This window comes from Nelumbo lutea, chromosome 2 (assembly GCF_056320005.1).
Source record: "Nelumbo lutea isolate HS-2025 chromosome 2, American lotus-T2T, whole genome shotgun sequence".
In the NCBI taxonomy this organism is placed as follows: domain Eukaryota; kingdom Viridiplantae; phylum Streptophyta; class Magnoliopsida; order Proteales; family Nelumbonaceae; genus Nelumbo; species Nelumbo lutea.
The window spans coordinates 44,263,711-44,284,197 of NC_142685.1; the positions used below are offsets into that span (position 1 = coordinate 44,263,711).

At 37.0% G+C, this 20,487-nt stretch overlaps 1 protein-coding gene across 1 annotated transcript; it reads right to left on the bottom strand.

Moving 5' to 3' along the window:
• Window positions 1–607: 607 nt before the first annotated feature.
• On the bottom strand, window positions 608–17,936 carry LOC148870259 (uncharacterized). Its single transcript, XM_088973101.1, has 7 exons — window positions 16,195–17,936; window positions 12,032–12,449; window positions 9,805–9,949; window positions 6,044–6,159; window positions 5,882–5,960; window positions 5,380–5,613; window positions 608–1,297 (listed from the first exon to the last, which is right to left on the bottom strand). The coding sequence occupies exons 1-7, from the start codon at window positions 17,330–17,332 to the stop codon at window positions 947–949; spliced, it is 2,481 nt and encodes an 826-aa protein (XP_088829227.1). The 5' UTR covers window positions 17,333–17,936; the 3' UTR covers window positions 608–946.
• Between the last annotated feature and the right edge of the window lie 2,551 nt (window positions 17,937–20,487).

Sequence of the window (20,487 nt, forward strand, 5' to 3'; positions counted from 1 at the left end):
GCTACAATGTGCTACGTAACCCAATCACAAGTGGGCACGCCTGTGATCCGGACAGCTATTATGTCCAGGTCCAAACGTGTTTACTCTTTACTTTAGTTTCTACTGCGTGCAAGTGCAACCAAACTACCCTAAGAGCATGCTGTATGCAAGTGCAAAATATTCATGCTATAATAGGCATAAGCCTAAGCTAGTACGTGTGAAAAGATAAATTGGGGCTTCGCTGTACGTGTCTTCTTTACACCTTGAGTTTAAAATCTCCTAGTTGGAGCTTTTCCTTTTTTTTTTTTAAAGACCTCCAGTAACTTGGATATGATATAAAGGTTGTCGAATTAAGCTTGTCCTCACTTTCAGACCGTACTTGCTACTGGGAATCGTGAAATTAAGGCCTGCTATCCTCGCTTCAAATTTAAACAAATGCATTTGAGCTGCTGAGAACAGTCAAATTCCTATTTGAATGGCATTACGCCCCCCTCCCCCCACCAAACACACAATATCTAAGACTAAAGCATTGAAAAATACAAAAGGTTACGGCTAAACCATGTGAAAGCTATGGCCAGCTGCACAAATGTTAATGTACAAAGTGAAAAACTCTGGATTCTGGACATCATTTGGTCGCCGAATAATTCTCCCAGCTGTTGAATATATATGACGTCCTTGAATTGGTCAGAAACTTGGGCCGCCTTAATATACATTATACAACATTGAGCGCCCAGAATATAAACAAGCCATTGTTAAAGGATTACAAAATTGCTTGAAACAAATAAGATATTCGCAAATTACAATGTCTCAACTAGAACACTGATATCAACAGTTGGAACTGAAGCACATGATGCTGTGGTATAAAAGATGTAAAACCTTAGCCCATGCTGACAGAGCAGGCATGTCATCATACAAGCAAACTGTAAAGCTGGTAGAAATCTCAGTGGTTTCTTATTGTCAAGAAACTTCAGCCAGAGTTGGCAAGCTTCTTTTGAGGAAGTTGATCACCTGGTGGCTCCTCATTCTTGTCCATTGCCTTCCTTGCCAGTTCATAGCCTGCAAAGTTCATGGCACCTAAAGGTGCAATCCAGAAGAACCTAGGGACTGCTCCTTTGAATAGGCCAAGGGGTCCCTCTTGACGGAGAATGGAGAAAGCCACTATTGACATAGATACTGGAAGACCCTGAGGAGCAGTCATCATTCTTGTCTTCATCACATCAAATGGTGTTGTGACAACAGCAGCAAGTCCTCCAGACAGAGCTCCAACCACAATAGTCTCCCAAGGCTCAAGATCCCGCCCAAGAAGTTGCTGGGCAGCCTTTAAACACAAAATAACAATAATCAGAAGTACTGCTAGATAGGAAATACAAAGAAATAGAAGAGTGGTTACATGGTCACACCCAGGCATGTGATGAAATCACATGGTGCTTGATAATAAGAACTACCATTTCATAGGGAAAATATATTTTTCTAAAAAAATATAGTCTACCCCTGCGAGCAGGCACTTTGTGCAAAAGGTACTGCTAGATAGGAAATACGAAGAAATAGAAGAGTGGTTACATGGTCACACCCAGGCATCTGATGAAATCACATGGTGCTTGATAATAAGAACTGCCATTTCATAGGGAAAATATATTTTTCTAAAAAAATATACAGTTTACCCCTGCGAGCAGGCACTTTGTGCAAAAGCCAAAGGTTAGGACCATATCCAGTCAACCCCTCCCAAGACCCCAGATAGCTGGGACCAACATTGGATAATGGCCTTCTAGGACAATCTGTTTTCACCATTTTGATTGTGATGATTAGGCTGTTGATTATGTAAACCTGCAAAGGAATTGCAGGATTCGCTAACCTTGTTATTTTGCCACAGAACAGTTGACTGTACAGAACAAGGGCACAAGGACAAGCAGAATTCAACATAACCAGAAACATGTCATAAAGTTTCTTGACTTTTTCTTAGTTCCAACTTAGCATTTCAAATCCATTTTATTCTCCTAGGAAAAACTTTTTCTGATAATTGAATACCATTATAGGTGCATTTAATATGCATTTCTCTATTCAATTCCTTCAAATCCTCGTTCCACTTGGGGAATTGAAATAATAACATACAGCAGAGATTTTTAGCTATTATCAATGAAGGCAATACAATATATTTTCTAAGAGTTAATTGGGTTATTAACATAAAACCTCTTATTGCTTGCATAAATATAAAAGTATCCCAGGCTTCTGCTATTCTTATCCATTCATTCTCCTCTTTTTTCTCTTTCTTTTTTTTTTTTCTTTTGCCTTTTCTTCCTCAGCAGAATCTGAAATTGTGAATTCCGTATTTTTCTCTATCCAATTCCTAAAAGTTAGCTTCAGAATTCTGGAGATATCAAAAGAAAAAAAAATAACGGTTTTGTCTTTTCTTCTGTCCAAAAAAAAGCGGGGAATGTGCATTTGTTTGAAACAGTTCCCCAATTATTGTTTTACGCCTTTGAGCGCACAACATGGATTGATCTAGGAGCACTGTCTAATGCTGCCTTGAAAGTTTTAACTGTTGTGCTTGCACATGTGCCTCACTCATTACAATAACAGATTTCAGAAAATGCTAAATTTTCAGGTAGTAATATCTAGGATGCATGCATTCTGATCAGTAGTTCTTCTAAGTAGAACAATAATTCTTTCAAGAATAGTAGTGCATACACAGTTCCAACAGTCAGTTCACTGCCCTAATACACCAACTTGTTGTACCTGTGTCCAAAACTTGTTTGCAATGTACAATTGTCATAAGGGTGTCATGCATTAATATGTTTTGTATGAGGCATGTTATAATGAGTCAACCTACAAGTGAGCCAAAGTTGTAATGGTCAAAAATCAAAAGTTTGTGGCACTTTGGGTGCTGATTGAGACAAGTTTCATTGCCATATTGTTCCCTAACTCAAGTTGACTGTATGAACAATACATTCTCTTAATAAATATTGACTTGGGATGTATACAAAAGATTTCAATGCGGTCTTGGAGAAGACATACCTAATATATCCACTAAGATGAACTAGGATGTCTAGATGTCGAATTACAAACAATTCATATCATGTATGTAGTTGGAGAATAAAAGTAAATATTGACTTGGGAGGTATACACAACTGGAAGCAGAAACTATGAGGTCCAAATTCCAGATCCCTGGTGTACATGGGTCATGGGTGCTGATGCGTCTTCTTTTTTGGATTAGTAGTGCTGACCCAACCCAAGTATTATAATTGAGCCCAATACAAAGATTGTCTTTGTACCCCTTGCTTAGCTAAGCCATCTGCCAGACTATTTGCAGTTCTCCTTACCCATTTAACATGGATCATGTCTTTTGACAGTCATTTAAAGCACCTGAAATCATTCCTTAAGTGCCATGTCACCCCCTCTCCCCTTTTCAGCCATTTGACAACTGTTCCCAAATCACCCTCAATAATCAGTCTATCAATACCCAACTCATTGGCCTTCTCAACCCCATAAACTGCAGCCAATAACTCTGATCTAACCACATCACCTTGCTCAGATGGGCCTGATTATGAGGCTATTATGTTACCTTCCTCATCCCTAATGACCCCTCCAATACCTGAGGGGCCCGGATTGCCCACACAACTCCCATCAAAGTTCAGTTTCTCATGTACCCTGTGCTTCTTCTTTGGTGGCTAAAGGGGTAAAGATGTGTTTTCCAGCTAATGTGAAGAGCCTCATATTTGCTTGGTGGCTAAAGGGGTTAAGGCTGGCGGAGTAGTCTGGGACACTATACCTGCAGCAGTGTGGATGGGGTAAAACTCAAAAGAGGAGGTTCTCAAAAAAATTTGGGCATGTTCTATTCGTGGTTGGCTAATCACTCTCCATTCAAAGCTAGACACACAAGTTCTTTTTTTGATAGGGTTTTCTTTTTGGATAGTTTTATGTAATTTCTGGTTGGTTGGGTTTATTTTGGGGACGTTGGGTCTCCTCTGGTACAGATTCTCATTGTACAGGGGTCTGGGATGATTGTATATTTTTTTTCATTTTGATTCATAATACAATACTTTACCTTCTTCAAAAAATAATCTTCAAAAAAGAGCTAAGTTTCTTTCAGCCACAATTTGGGGTGATGCGCCTATTTTCTATTTTTTATTTAATACCAATATTTGCATTCTTCAAAAAATAATAGTCTATTGATGCATCTGTGTATCAGTATGAGTTGAATTTCCTCATTCTCAGATCTGGAGTCCCAAGATCCCGTAGAAATAGCTTTTGTGTTCCAGACAGTAATCCTTGGTAAATGCCAAGAACAAATTATCTGGATTTTGCGTCTCATGTAACAAAGAGGTAGAAACAACGGATCACCTGTTTTTACACAGCAAAAAACAGCTCTATCCTATAGAATCAGTGAATCACATATTGGATCCACCTTAGATGGTGCTTCCGAAGATCCCTTAAAGAGCTATTATTCAGCTGCTCTTTAAGAAAGGTGAGTAAGATGGCCAAAGTAATTTGTGAAACCCTTCCTACGGCAGTGATTTGAGTTACTTGCATAAGACAAGATTTTCTGAAACTGGAAGAGCTTCTCAGAGGATTGATGGGCAGGGTGCATCAGTAGCCATCCAAAAGGATTTCAGGGGAAGTCCCATCTCTGTAAATGAACTACAGTTACATGTCAATGCATTAGGGTGGATGGATAACACTGCGTAGCATCTCACTATACATGAGCTTCATGTACAGACATTGTAAATTTGATTAATTCAAATATTTTACCATAAAAATAAGTTCTACCAGTTTAAACTACATATCCTGAAACATGTTTTAAAGTGTCCATAAATTTCCTAGTATTTCCAAAACATGTTTTCATTCCCCATGGGTGCTGAGACAGAATATTGCTGGAATCAACATATTCCCCAATCAAAGATACAAGTGCTATCTTGAGTATAAGAGTTAGTATTATAACATAAGTTGGCAACAATGTTTTAGATATGTTAAGTAATAGTGTAACTTCCCACCTAATGTACATGATTACCACTTTGAGCCAGCTCAAAATTCTTTTCACACATGACGATTTGGTTGATCAATTAGAATCATTTGTGCTTTCTTTGAGTTTAAATGTTGCTTTAACTCGCTCTATGATGTAGTTTTTGATGATTTGGGACAAGATAATAATTTAAAAGGGTCAACCTATGCATCTTTTTTGTAATTACACAAAATAGCATTCTATATTTTTACATATTTCACAATGCTTCCACCATGCCTAATTTTTTGTTTTTTACAAAATTTCCGTACAACATTTCCGACATGTTTCCTATATTTGATTATTGATATTTCCACCAACATTGACATTTTAAACCTTGTGAAACACAAATAGAATCTGTAGCACAATACAAACTGTCTAAATTTGTTTGATGTAAATAATAGTACCTTTTTAGACTCAGCATAGAGCCCCATTCCAGCAACATAGAACGGAACCTCACGACAAAGTGTAGCACCAGTTCCACGAAAGAAACCTTTTAGGCCATCTTGACGCATGGTACCAACAATTGCCTCTCCCACATTGTCAAAAATGCCTGCCTGTAAGCGCTGCTTCAATACCTCGCAAGGGATCCGCACTGCTGTCCCCAAGATTGTGCTGCAAAAGGATGATATAGATTGCACCTGATGAACAAAAACATATATCAAGTTTATTAAATTAAGTTTACTAGTAGCAGCTTACTTCTTATGAAAAACTCCCAGTGTTGTATGTGAATGTGTGCAAGAGAGAGAGAGAGAGAGAGAGAGAGAGAGAATTATTTGTACTATGGATGGGAGAGTAGCTTATACAGATAACAGTATATCATAGGATCATAGGATGAAGAACTGCAAATTCTGAAATTGAACAAGAATAGGCTATTGTATGAACTTGAGAAACCTAATAACCAGTTACCTGAATATCCGGAAGAGTTGGCGCAATATTTATTAGTACAACTTTGCTTGCTTCAAAAATTCCAGTCCGTAATCCATGGCTGCCATGTCAAAGAAAATATACATAAATGTGAGCCAGAACAACAGATATTCGTACATACAAAATAAAGATGAGAAAGCTAACCTTGAAAATTGACCAAGAATTGCTGGGATGGAACCCCTATACAGTCCCTGCACTCCAATTTGAGGAAGCATTGATACAATTTCAGGGAAGGAGAGTGTCGATGCTTGCACTCGAGTCTGAAAAAATAAGACATCATTATGAAAGCCCAATGATATAATAGTATCAGAACGATAAACACTGTACTATAAATAGAAGGATTGTTTAAGGAGTCTCCAAAAGATGTTGGAAATAGTTTTTGGTCTTTGCTAGAGCTTGCACCATATCTCTTTAGTAGGGAAAGGGATGAAAGAGGTAGTAGAGGGTTCAGATAGGGGTTTAAAGAATGAGGCACAAGAAAACAGGCCCGAAGAAGAACAATGTCCATATACGACCATCAAGATTAAGAGGGTCCAGGAATACTTCTTCCAGGGTGTGAAATAAATTAAGCACATTAGGCCTGTCAGAATCCCTTAGTCCCCTTCTAAAACCCAAATCCCAACTGAAGCCATTATTAGAGTTTGAAGGAACCAAGAAATTGGAGATAGGAAGGATTATGCTTAAAAGACAAAGCAAATAGCAATGGGAATTGATCTTTTAGAGGGGAATTTCCAACCCAAACATGTTCCCAGAATTTTAAACGATCTCCAAAACAAAGGTCATACCTGACATAGGGGAGGAAAGAAGGTAGCACTGGATTGATAGCTTTCCAAGGAGATGTTTGAGTTTCCCTAGCTGACACTCCAGCGTCCCACCCATTGTCCAAGAGCCCATGAATGCTGATGATCACTTTGCACCACAATTTGTCCCTTTCTAGAGGCATCCTCCACAGCCACTTCCCCAACAAAGCTAAGTTCCTTCTCAGTACATTCCCTAGCCCTAAACCCCCTCAGGCTTTACATCTTTTAACTACTTTCCAATTGACCCTATGATCCCTTTTTTCTTCCCCCGGCTCCCATAAAAAATCTCTCATCAATTTTTCTAGCCTTTGTTCAACACCTTCAGCGAGCTTGAAGACTGACATGAAGTAAATTGGAAGGTTTGCTAAGGTCGATTTAATCAATGTAATCCTTCCCCCTAGTGATAAATACCCTTTTTTCCAACAAGCAAGTCTCTTAGTAAACCTTTCCACATCGGGGCTCCAAAAGCTTGACTCCTTCGGGTTGGCTCCTAGGGGGTAAACCTAAGTAGTTAAGAGGCCATTGTGTTACACTACACCCCAAGATTGATGTACACTCTGTCAGTTCCCCTACTACCATATTTATACCCACTATGCAGATCTTGTCAAAAAAATTTTTGACAAGTAATAGTAAAATTTTATTAATTCAGAACCTGATTTAGAATTGTAATTTTGTACAACATCCCATGGAGGCACAAGCTGCAGACCATGCAGCTCTTGTCAAAATTAATCTTTAGGTGTGACATTCTTTCAAAGAGTTGTACCATCATCTTCAAGTTTCTAACCCTCTATAAATCCTCCACATCTGTAATAAGAGTACATAAAAAAGGGGAGAGAGGGTGTCCCCGCCTAATTCCACGGATAGCATGGAAAAAATCCACTGCAATACCATCATAGTTGTCACGGCAACGCCTAGGCAATTGGGCAATTTTTAGAGGTCACCTCACCCAAAGCCAAGGTGTTTTTGTATTAGGTGCTCACCCATATATATATATATATATATATATATATATATATATATTATCATTTTTTGAATGTGCATATGTATTATATCATTTTATTGGTTTGTTTTATTTTATTAGAACACACCCTGTTGTATGTTACCAATTTTTTTATTAAAGTATTGTTCAGTCCATTGTTTAAGAAATCTTTTTGGGATGAAACAGGGGCTCTGCCTCCTTGTTCGTCCTAAAATCACACTGGTACTCCTTTATTTTACTTTCTTACTTAAAAAAAAAAAAAAAAAAAAACACACTTTTGGGAACGAAACAGGGGCTCTGCCCCCTTCTTCTTCTTAAATAGGGGTTGTGCCCCAACTTTCTAAAACTTTCCTGTATTTTTTGCACTATTTTTTAATAATGCATTTTTTTTTAACGAAACAGGGGCTCTGTCCCTTTATTTTTCTCCCTCATTTTTCGTTGCATTCTCCATTTTTTTAGCCTGAAACAGGGTCTCCACCCCCTTAAACATAGTCCAAGTCATCCTCTTGGACAACTTATTTTCGGAATGAAACAGGGGCTCTGCCCCCTTATTTTTCTCTCTTTTCTTAGCTGCACTCCCCCATTTTTGTTGGCCTGTATGCTAGCTATGGCATCTTATGTTTTATTCGAATGATTTTATTGCTAATAGCTAGCATACAGGTATGTTGGTTAGTACATAAAACCAATAAAGTAGCTTAAGAGGGGTAGGGATATTTATTTTATACTTTCAAATTCCATCGCCTAGGCGACTGACCACTTACACCATTTCTCCCCAAAGCTGCAATGTTCCAACACCTCTAATGGGAAAGACCAATCAACCAAATCATAAGCTTTCTTCAAATCCAGTTTGCAAATGATACCCTTTTTTCCTGTTCTCTTTAATTCCTCTACATGTCTGCAGAAGATCTCATCACTCTTAACTAGTTCATTCCTATGTCATCTCAGCTAACCAAATCCAGGTTTAGCCATCATGGACTATTCCTGATCAGATTACATTTTTTTTTATCAGTAAATTGTAAGATATATTAATTCATAGCCCAAGATGGTACATTTTAGGGAGAGACACGAGATGCTACCTCCCCTTTAAGGAGGGGAGATGGAGGAAACCATCAACCCTTTAGTTACTAAGCACTTCCTGATGAGATTACATGACCAAGTTATTTTGGAAAGTCTAAGCACTTCCTTTTCACAAAGTAGCCAATACTTTGAGGATAAATCCAGTTTAGCATCAATTTCATCAATCTATTTATTAAATACCTATCTATAGACAAACAAAAACCCCTAGAGGTGTGAAGAGATTTTACCCCTCCCTCCTCTTGTATCTTATTCTCTTACTATTTCTAAATAAAAGTTTCTGCTAATTATCAAAAAAACAAAACTAGAGGTGTGGTCTCCCCCAATGGGCGGGTGATTGAAATTGAACTTCAATGGTGATAGTGTGGGCAATCCAGGTCCTTCAAGAATTGGAGGGGTGATAAGAGATGAGGGTGGTTTTATACGTGCCTTGTACTCAGACCCAATTGAGCAAGGTAATTCTGTAAGAGCAGAATTCTTGGCTGCAGTTTTCGGGAAAAAGATGGCTAAAGAACTGCGAATTGGGAGGTTGGTAATTGAAGGTGATTCAAAGCTGGTAGTAGGGTGGTTAAAGAAAGGAAAGGGGGTGATTTGGCAGCTTAGAAATGAATTCAAGGACTTCAAATGGCTATCAAAAGATATGACCATTCAAATAAAGTAGGTTAGGAGATCTGCTAATAGTCTGGCAGATGGCTTAGCTAAGCAAGGGGTTCAAAGACAACATATGTGCTGGGCTCATTTGGTCTGTCTTGTAATGGGTTTGACTGCTTTTTTACTTCTTTTTGTAATATCTTCTTCCTAAAGTTAATGAATGAATGAATTTCTGTGTTGCTGATTAAAAAAAATACCTATCCAAAGACAAAAGTATTTCTGGAAATTGTAAAAAGCCTAAATTACCTGTGTAGCCAGCTAAATTATCAAGCAACTGTCTTGACCTACTAACCCTAGCCAATGACCACAGGTCTTCTCCCTCAATCTCCCTCCCACCCTCACAAAAAAAAAAAAGAAAATGTAAAAAGAAATTATGAAGGACAACTAAGCCAAAGAAATACCTTTATTGTATCAATAGGATGCATTAGTGAAGTGGAAAGTGCACATGAAAGGCCACCCGCCAACGCAGATTTTAGGACACTTCCAGCAGGTATTTCCACTGGTGGTGCAACAGCTACAACAGTAGCAGCTTCAAACCATATACTCCTGTACATAATATTAAAAAAAAAAGTAACAAAACTCAATCATCAGAACAATCTTTTGTAGAATATGACTATTATAAAATATATAAATATAAAACATTTTGCAAACAGTATTTATCCAGATATCCATATAAGCTAAGAAATAAAGAAACCCAAGAATCATCAGATCTTCATACAGAAATTAAACATTAACTCCTGAAACCACTTAATAGAATTAGCATTTAGGGTTCTGATTTACTTGCAAAGATGAACAATTCCAGGTGAAGGGGAACAAGTTCCAAAAAATTTTATCAAAGATGAGATTTTCCAAAAAACTTGATATGAATGTCTCATGTTTAGCTTTGATACATTTTGATCTACAAATGAATCAAGATCCAATGTTTCTACTGTACTACTAACAATGCTTGATAGAGTCAGTGAACAGTTCTAATACAATTGTGCTCTGTATTTGACCAAGGGTCAATGTCAATGAAACCCCGATAGAGACCTACTCTAATGATGCAATGGTAGTAAAATGAACTTTTAACAGTTCTTGCCTCCTCGAATCTTTTCAACTATATTATGCTAAAACGCTTTTCCAGTTTTTAGTTTGAAGAAGTAAAATGCTTAGCCCAAGACAGTTAAAAGAATGAAAAGATGGCTAAGGAATCAGTGACAGCCCAACCATTTCTGACCTTTCAAGTCACTAGATAACAATGCCTCAAATTATTTGCAGAAACAAAAGGAAGTTGCAAGATCATTAAGGTTGACGGGTAATCCCTTCAACAGTGAGGGACTGTACCGATCCCCATAAACCCAATACAAAACTAATGATAAAACAAAATAGACCCTACTACTCTCTGAAAAGACTATTTCCTGCTAAGAAATCCCAAACAGATGAGTTCTGCAAGTTTTTGTTCACAGCAATCCACAACCCAACTCTCCTCGCCACCCTTCTCAGCAGATCCACTTCTTTATATCTTTGCTTTAAAAAATTATGCTGATTCTTTTGGTGCAAATGGACCAGATAATGACAGCTGGAATAATTCACCAAGTTATTCTCCCTTTTCTGGAAAGTCCCTCAACACACCAAGTTTCCAGCATCTCTCTAACTGATTTGGGTGATGACCAGCAAAGGTTCATGACAGAAAAGAAGTGCATCCAGATTCTAAAGATGAAGGAACAATGGATAAAAAGATGGTCCAGTGTCTCTTCCCTTTCATTACATAGGACACACCTGATGTCTTGGATGTCCATGCATCTGTTAGTTTGTTCTTGGTCAGGCATTTTCCTAACAGAAGTTGTAGATAAATATGCTTCACTTGAAATCTAAGTCAAGAAAAAAGCAAAAAAGTTTAGAATAAAAGGCAGGCATAAGTTGAGGTAAATATAAAATGGGAGAATTTTGTATTCAGAGATTTAACATTACAGCAACCATGTAATATTTTGTAAATATTCGTTTAAGGTTTCTTGAAAGAAAAGATTCCAGTAACTTGAATACTATCATTGTATAAAAAAATGAGAAAATCCTTCTGAAGCTCTTCTATATTTCTCCTTTCCCTTTTCCATGGACAGTAATAAAGATTACAGAAATATAAGAAAATGAAGAAAGCAAAGGATGAAATAGAATCATTCCTGACATCAAAAAAGAAGTACACAAAGCAGCTGGCGAAGTTTCTATTCTTTCATTGAGGCCATGAGAGACAAGTAAACACATAATACACTATAACTTCACTTCACACGTTATATGAATTTTCGCACAATTTATTTTGTCTGTACTGAATAAGACAAAAGGTAAATGAAAATGATATTCATTTTTATTACCAAAAAAAAAAAGATTTTCAGTTTAAAGCAACATCTTAAAAAAAAATGATAGGGTTCACAAAGTCCAAGTAGTTTGCGTAAGGCTTCTTTAGTTTGTTGTGAACAGAACATCAAATAAATGTTTATACAAATAAAATTGACTAACTATTCACTGATAGATTATGTTCATCTGAAAAACTGAATGCCTGTAACATTTACATTGACAAGAAGCCAAATTTGCTCATTTCATTTTTATTCTATAACTTCTCAAATTATTTACAGTAACAGACTGAACTCATCTTACCGAGGATCATCTTCAAGTCGATCAGAAGGGAGTAGGAGCATAAAATTGCGGAAATGGCCATAGGAAATAGAGCCTTCAGTATCAGCATTTAAAAAACGCATCATGGCAACAGCATTGTCTTCATTCGCAGGTAGTCCTGCACTTTTAAGAGACATCAAAATTTGACTCTTCTGCAAGGTACCAGACTTGCTTAAACAGAGAGTGGTATAAGCTCGAAGAATGGTAGGTTCCTTCTGTTCCATCAAGGATAAAAACTGTTTCCACCCAAATGATTTTGAGAATATATGACTCCTGGTTCGGCGCATAAACTCCCGAGCATATTTCTGTGGTAATCTTCTCTTTCTCATTGCAATTTCAAGATCTTCCAGTGTTACCTGGCCATCACCATCTCTGTCCAGTTCCTCAAAAAAACGCCTTCCTGTAAGCAGATGAGGTTAGTGTAAGGCAAGTAACTTGATTGCAGAAAACAATAAAAGCAAAAGCATGACAAAAAGGAACTTTTATGCACCCCTTTAAATCAGCTGCTGTTATATGAGAAGTCCCACAAAAATAAGCCAAGGGTATCTTCAACTGGAGAAAAAAATAATGCAATATATGGAAAGTAACTCACAAACATGAAACTCTTTTTACTGCTTCCAAGAAGGTTTTCAAATTCAGTAAGTCTTTTAAATCCAAGTATTCATCTAATATAATGATAATGCTGGCAAACTGCAGGTGAGACAATTTTTCCTTCTTTTCTGGTTTTCCCACCACAAAAGCTCTCATGCACCCCTATCATTCACCCTTGTTATCAACTTGTGAAAGATTTTCTTCACCATTAAAATGTATAGCAATGGCAACAGGCGAGGCCTCTTGAGACGTGGAAGAGCCCCTTTGGGCTCCCATTGATCATGATGGAAAAGTTTGTGAATAAAAAACAACTTAGTATCTACTTAATCTACCTCCTCCCAAAATCCATCGTAGTAAGCATCAAATTAAGAAGCCTAATTAACATGATCATGTGCTTTTTCCATATCCAATTTACACAAATTTTCTCCCACCTTCATCAACCACCTCATTTACCATTGGAATCTGGTCTAGAATTTGCAATCTGCTAACAAAAGCACCTTGAGGAGGGGAGACACTAGATTCCAACCCCCCCCCCCTCAACCTTAGGGAAAGTACCTTAGCAATAATTTTGTAAATGTTTTTTCTTTGGTAGAATTGCATTGATTTTGTAAATGTTGGTTACCAAGATAATTTGCCTAAAATCATTTCATGATGAAGCCCCAAGCCTTTAGGGAATTCAGGAAACGAAGGCAACACTTATTCCTTTACTTGTTTTGCCTCTTTCATGGAATTCCTCAAATACTTCCAAAACCTTCTCTATTATATCCCAATATTTCTAAGAAAAGGCCATAGAGAATCCATTCAGTCCAGGTGCTTTAACTTTGCTTACCTTCATCCCCTTAAAAGAAGCTTTGGATAAACCACACTACAAATAAAGTCCCACTGAACTACAAATAAGAGCTCACCTCACTCTCATTACTCATTAGTGCATGCAACAGGGAAAATAATGTTTCTTCAATTTTACCAAGATCCATTATATCATTTCCATTGTGGAACAACTCAAAAACAAATTTTTCCTCTTTTTCCCTCTTATTTGACGATGAAGGTAAATCATAGAGCAGAGAGAGCTTTGCATCTCATGAAAAAAAGCCCTGAAAAGCTAAAAATAAATACAAATGATCCCCTACCATGCTCCAACTAGGAACGCAGACATCTATAAAAACATATCAGAATAGAGACCAGAAACCATAATTCAAAAACTCCTAACTAAAACATCTTCAACTTCAACACTCCAACTATAATAGCCCCTATGCCACAATCTTCAAACACCACAGACCACACATACACAGACATCTATAAAAACATATCAGAATAGAGACCAGAAACCATAATTCAAAAACTCCTAACTAAAACACCTTCAACTTCAACACTCCAACTATGATAGCCCCTATGCCACAATCTTCAAACACCACAGACCACACATACCACAAACCCCTAAACTGCTTGCTTACTACCCCTACCACCTCTACCTCTTATAGTACAGCATATCCCTCTTCCTGCCTTAGGCTGCAAAGACATACATTTGGCTGGACCAGCCTCTTGCTTCTTCTTCTTCTTGTCATCAAACACTCATCACCTCACTACCCACACTGCTCACGTCTTCATTCCTCTCTACCATATCCACATCAGATCTCTTTCACTTCACCCTATCTCCCTCTGTCTTTTTAAACATATTCCAAGCAATGTTTTACCTCCCAAAAAGAAACGACCCAGAGAATCGGTTACGTGGATCTAAAACTCCACAATTTTTTTTTTCTGGAGGATTGGATTTACTAACCATGTACACTTTGATAATATGGACCTCCTCTCCTTCAACCTCTTCAAATACCCCCTCGCGGCCTTCCACCTCCAATAACACTGGCTATGCAGTCCACCCTCCTGAACCTATCTGAATAGAGGAGTAGAGGACAAGTTCAATATCGTCATCCAGTGGAAGAATTGTGCTTTCCTGCTTTCAAGTCATCTTCTACCATCGCCTTCCAACCTGTTCACCTGGCTATACTGACTTCTTCTCCTTATCACTAAACTTGATCAACCTCATGCAAGCTATGATTCCCATCCCCTTCTTTTATTCATTTGAATCTTGATTTTTTACACCATATAATTTCCTCCACTCTCAAATCTGCCCCTAGGCCCAAATTCCAGAAAAGACCATGTACCAATCGTCTTGTTTAGTCTCCTAGCATAACTATGAAATTCCAAATTAACAAACAAGCTGGTTCAAAAAGCTAAAAGAAAAGGGATAATATATAAGAAAGCAAAGGACTATATGATGTCCTGATATAGCCTGTATTATTCTTCACATTCTTCCCTCTAAAGTCTAGAGAGTCCATGCGTGCTAGCCAAAACAAGAAATGCAACTTTGACAGGAATGAGAGTGCACCAAAAAAGAGGCCAAAAGTCAGCTACACTACCAAGGTACTAAAGTATGGTTAAACTAAATTTCTCCTGTTATCCTTTTCCATGCTTGACCGGGTGTACCTTTCAATCACAGTAGAAGATACAAGTTCATTTCCCAGTCATTGGCCTTACAAGTTACAACTTACAAAGAGAGTCAATTCCTTACAACTTGACCAATGTATTATCTCACAGAACTCCTTCACAAATGCCCTTTACTGGCCATGATGGTGAGCAACTTGAACAGGCACAACATAAGGGAACTGGTCCACACCACCTTCCAAAACCATATGTAATTCCCTTTCCCTTTTTCGAAAACTACATATTTCTGGAGACCACAAAGAATCTTCCCTGTTCCTTTTGCACATCAAGGTACATTGGCTCCTTCCACTTTCCCACTGTCCCGCCCAAAATGCCTAGTACCATAATCAGCTTCGATCAACCTCTCCAGAACTACCCTTGCTTCTTTCCAAACCTCCAAAATTACTTTCCTGTTGTATTAACTTTTTTATGTTAGATATTGCAAATCTTGCATTTATGGACTTCTGGGAATATTGCAACATTATGAATTTATGTCAAGGAACTTGCATTGAATTCTTGTTTGCACACACACAAAAAAAGTTATTTTATAGTCTTGAAAAGTCATCATCCCAGTGATCCCTTGGGAGGTGTAGACTGGATACAGAACTAACCTATGTTTTTTTTTTTTTTTTTTGACACAAAGTGGCTGCTCTCAAACTTCATTGTGTGTTCTCATGGTTGTCAGCCTGAGATTTTATCATTACCAATATCCCAATTGTTTAATATAGTTTTGATCAATTAAATTGATAAACTAAATAAGGCTGCAACTCACACATCAAAATCCAATATCTAGTTTTAGCTTGTAAAATTGTTAATATTATCATAATATAATGTGAATAAATGTAAGCAACAATCATATACATAATACCACATACAGAGACCAGGGTTCAGTTCAAAACCCATCTTTGCCCATAACCAATCTAATAACCAGCTGGTTAATTAGAAAATAGAAAAGCACAAACTTTAAATAAGTCATATAACTGCCTCTCAAACTCTAGGCCAAGGTTGTTCTCAGAAACCACGCACTGGAATTAACTTTAAACAGAGTTCTAGCATAGGTTGTAGGAATCACATACCTTCAGACTCTGTGTACCTGAAGAAATCCTGGACAGAGAATAGCTTCTTCTTGTCAGGATAGTCTTTAGATGATCTTCCTAACTGGGGGACAAGCTCAATCAGTTCTGCCAATGAAACAGTAGATAGTGTTGACCGCAACCGTTCAACATTAGATAATGGAATATTTAGCAGTCCATTTGCAATCTTCTGAGGTGAATTGCTCTCTGTTTCTTCCCTAGTCTCTGCAGAAGCATTGTCCTCACCATCTACCTTGACAGAAGAGGGTACTCCAACCAGGTTGGGAGGCACACCTCCTACCCTTGCAAACTTCAGATTTCCCAGAAAGCCATCAAAATCAGCTTTTCTTCCTTCCAATATACCTGCTATTGCCCCGAAATGATCGAATGGAGGAGAAGAATAGGATTTTATGTGATCGCAACTCTCGTGGAAGCTTTCTTGGATACCTTGATTGAGTTTCTGAATATTTTGAAATATAAAATCTAGAAGGAATTCCAAAGACAAATTTTCTCTTTCGTTGGATATCGAGCACTTGCTTTGAGACGGGGCTGCAAATTGTCCCCCAGTTTCATTTTGCTTCAGCTTAAATGAAACCTTTGACGACAACTTTGTGCATGAATCCGAGTATGCATTTTCTTGGATAAACTGTTTCTGTGTATGCTTCCTCCAAGCTTTGAATGGACCTGGAAACGCTTGGACGAAACTGTTAAGCAAATGAGACCAGGTCGCCGCAAAATGCAAGCAATTCAAACAAGAACAATCCTCTTTAACCAAGTCTTTCTCTTTAGGCCCTTTCTTCGGCGTCTCAATCTTACGGCCATTTCTTCCTGAATGTAGGAAGAACGTTCCCAAGAACGTCTTAACAGGAATCCTTGTCGACAAGCTTTTCCTTTTCCCATCGAAAACCGTATTCTGAAACTGTTTCTTCTTTGGAGAGCCACTCTGAGTCCCATTGCTCTCGGCAGAAACATGCAATTGACGTAACGGTTCGAGATTATTAAGCCTAGTTTTCGGACCCGCCAAACACGACTCCAAATCTTTCGCGGTACGTCGAATACCGGATTCAAGTGGTGACAGAGCTTCTTTAATCGAGTTAAAGGAATTAAAGAAGGAATCTACAGGATCATTCCCAGACACCATCACGGAAAATAAGACTAGATTAAGAAGTTCTAGATTCAAACCTTGGGTGTGAAAGAAAAGTAAGTAAACGAACCAAGCGAAATTACATTGATTAACAAAAACAGATCATCATCCGAAAAAGAGCAGGATCAACGGAAGAAAGCATTAAAATCCTTGTTCTCCAATCAAACAAGAAAACCCTAGAAATTCAGAATCGTGTCTTGGTCAGCGAGCGAACGAGATCTGCTGAAAGAAGCAGTAGAGCAGTCTGCTCCTGAAACTGCAAAATCTTAACAATACCAACTCAAAATCCGAAATAAACTCCATCAAGACGATCAATCTAATGGGTGGAAGTCCCATGTATCCTCCATTAGTATTCACGAAATTTTCAAGGCGGATTGCAGCTCGAAATCTCTGCAGAATACAGATGTCATGATTTTTTTTCTCCTTTCCTTTAACACGAATTTTAGAGATTTTAGTGGTTCACATGGGGAAAAATACCTGCGAATTTTAGAGGTGAATTTAGCGTTCAAGTTGTGTTTAGTTTGGCGGAGAGCGCAGAGGTAAATGAAATGGTTGATGAAAATTATGGCTAAAATGCAAGAGACGGTGTTTTTTTATTATTATGTTTTGTCTTTATTCGTTTCCTGTAAAATTTCCTTTCGGATCGTAACCTGTATTTTGGGGATATTCTCACTTTATTACCCGAACTTCAATGTATTAGTGCAAATGATTTTGGTGTAGATTCTAATTTATTTTTGTTTTAAATTTTATGTTATTTTGTTTAATCACACTATTAATCTAGTAAGATAAGATCTGAATCAAAATGAAAGGCTTTTTACATTGCACCCCGTGCATTTGTACTAATGCAAATAAAATTGCGCTTTAATCAAACACAGTCTTAGTTTAGTTAAGAATATATAAATATCCTTTTGAGTCTCAAACATAATTTTGAAATGGCCAAAATAGTCATGTTTAAATCTCTTTTTATTACATTTGATCACCACTATTTACTTTATGCCCTAACTAGAGAAGAGGGATTTAGATCACTGTCATTGTAATCATGACAGGTAATTCTTATTGCCGTCAAAGAAGACAATTAAAGTAAAATTGTCTCAAAATATTAAAATGGGTAATTTTGACATTTAAAAAAATTAAATAGTACATGCCATTACGTGATACATATAACTAACAAAGTGATAAAGGTGGATGCTAAATTGATAGTTTTTGGATGTTTGGGTATAAGTGAGACTAGCCCCCTAAATACAAGGTATTAATCAACAATTTATCCTAAATTATACAACATCTCCCTTCGGAAAGCAAAATTCGTACGGATTGTCTCATATTTCTTCAAAATGCTTTTAACCTCTCTTATCATTTCACATGTTTCTTAAAAATGCCCATATGATAATATTTCATCACTTGACTCTTAAGATGTTTCAAAAGCTCAAAACTACCTTTAATGTATATTTAAGCAATAAGTTAACATTTTCATTTGCAATAACAATGATAACAATGGAGAATTTCATCAACATTTTAAGGGGGTTTATGACTTCTTACTTTTGTTACACTTGCTCTCCATGAGAGTTAATTTAGGGTCTATTTGATTTGCAGTCAGAATAAGAATCAAAATTCTCCCTACTCAGAATCAGAATGATTTGTTCCCATAGTCTGTTTGGTTCAAACATGAATGGGAATGAGAATTGGAATTAGTAGGAATGTGATTTAATTCCCAAGGGAGGGAGAGGGAATGACCATTCCAATAGGAATGGAAACAGGGATTCCAATTCAGTCCAACAAAAAGTTGGAATTGGAATAACTCATTCCAATTCCGACTCCAAACCCCTCATTTCTGCAAACCAAACGGGGCCTTAGTATTTTGACCAAAGGGGAAAATATATGATATGAAAAGAGTTTTGACCAATCAAAACCCACCCATGAATTTTGATAAATAACACCTTATTTGCTACCATGTTTATAATTCTAATTTACGGTCAGTTGTTTCTCCAATAACATATCTTTTCCATATCATAGTCGAACCCTTCCTTAAGTTACATTTTTCAATTAATACATTACTCTAAAGTGTTTCCCTCTTTAAATGGCGCCATTTGACATGCTTGTAAACTCTCTGGTTTACTAGAGACTTTGGGATTAGAAGTGCAAGTCAAGTTGCCCAATTTGAAGAAATTTCAATGCAATGCTCAAAAAAATTGCAATGTATTAGTGTGCATCGTATAATACATATGGGTTCTTGAATCCATCAACATGTTAAAGGAAATTTTATAAAAAGTCGTAAGTCAACCATATTATATAGAGCAGATTGAGCAATCAATAATCAGCATGTAAAAAAATGAATGCAACAGAAATGCAATTGCTCAAATGACACTCTTAGAGCAAGGTAAAATGAAGTTATACAAATAGACATTTGAATAACTCCAATAAGTGATAAAATGAGAAAAAAAAAAGATTGAGATGGCTTGGTCAAGTTGGTCAGGTGTATAGAAAATCATCAAATACACATTTTAGAAAATGTGATGAGATATATTGAAGAAGGTAGAAAACAGCAAAACATGACTAGTAAAGGTGTGACAAGACATAAAATGATAATGATACAAAATGTCTTTGTACACTTATAGATGACTAGTAAAGGTGTACTTGCATTTGCATGTGACAATATCTCTAAAACAAAATTATTTATAATTCAGGGACAGTTTTTGAATGATTACAAGTGTACAATTTTTGAATGATTACAAGTGGGCAGATTCTAGAGTGAAAGTAAAGGATATATATGCCCTTTTTAACATGGTATTGTTAAGGGGTAAAAAACATCCAATGAAATTTCCAAAAAGAAGAGACACTCACTATTTTATAAATAATATACATATAACTAGCTTTTTTTTGTGAAAACTGAAATGGAAAATTTTGAGTTCCATTTATAAGGTCCTCTTAGCATACTCCTTAAACTGTTAACATGGTATTGTGATCCAAAGTTCTAACTTATATTTCAACCAAATGGACCGTTAAATCAACAAATTAATATTGATTAGTTGGTTATTGGAATCAGGGAAGAAAACTTTATGCTCCATTTAGGAAAACATACAAATGCAAAAGTATTTAATACAAGCACAAGCATGTTTGGTTCATAAAAATGCAAAGTTAGTTTAATTTTGCACTAA

What these genes read in the sequence shown, in the direction of transcription:
- LOC148870259 (XM_088973101.1), bottom strand. Translation starts at nt 17,332, where the DNA reads ATGGTGTCTGGGAATGATCCTGTAGATTCCTTCTTTAATTCCTTTAAC. An exon ending in ATCCTATTGATACAATAAAG is followed by an intron (nt 6,160 to 9,804) that starts GTATTTCTTTGG and finishes TTATTTTTTCAG; the next exon opens with ACTCGAGTGCAAGCATCGAC. An exon ending in ATTCTTGGTCAATTTTCAAG is followed by an intron (nt 5,961 to 6,043) that starts GTTAGCTTTCTC and finishes TTGACATGGCAG; the next exon opens with CCATGGATTACGGACTGGAA.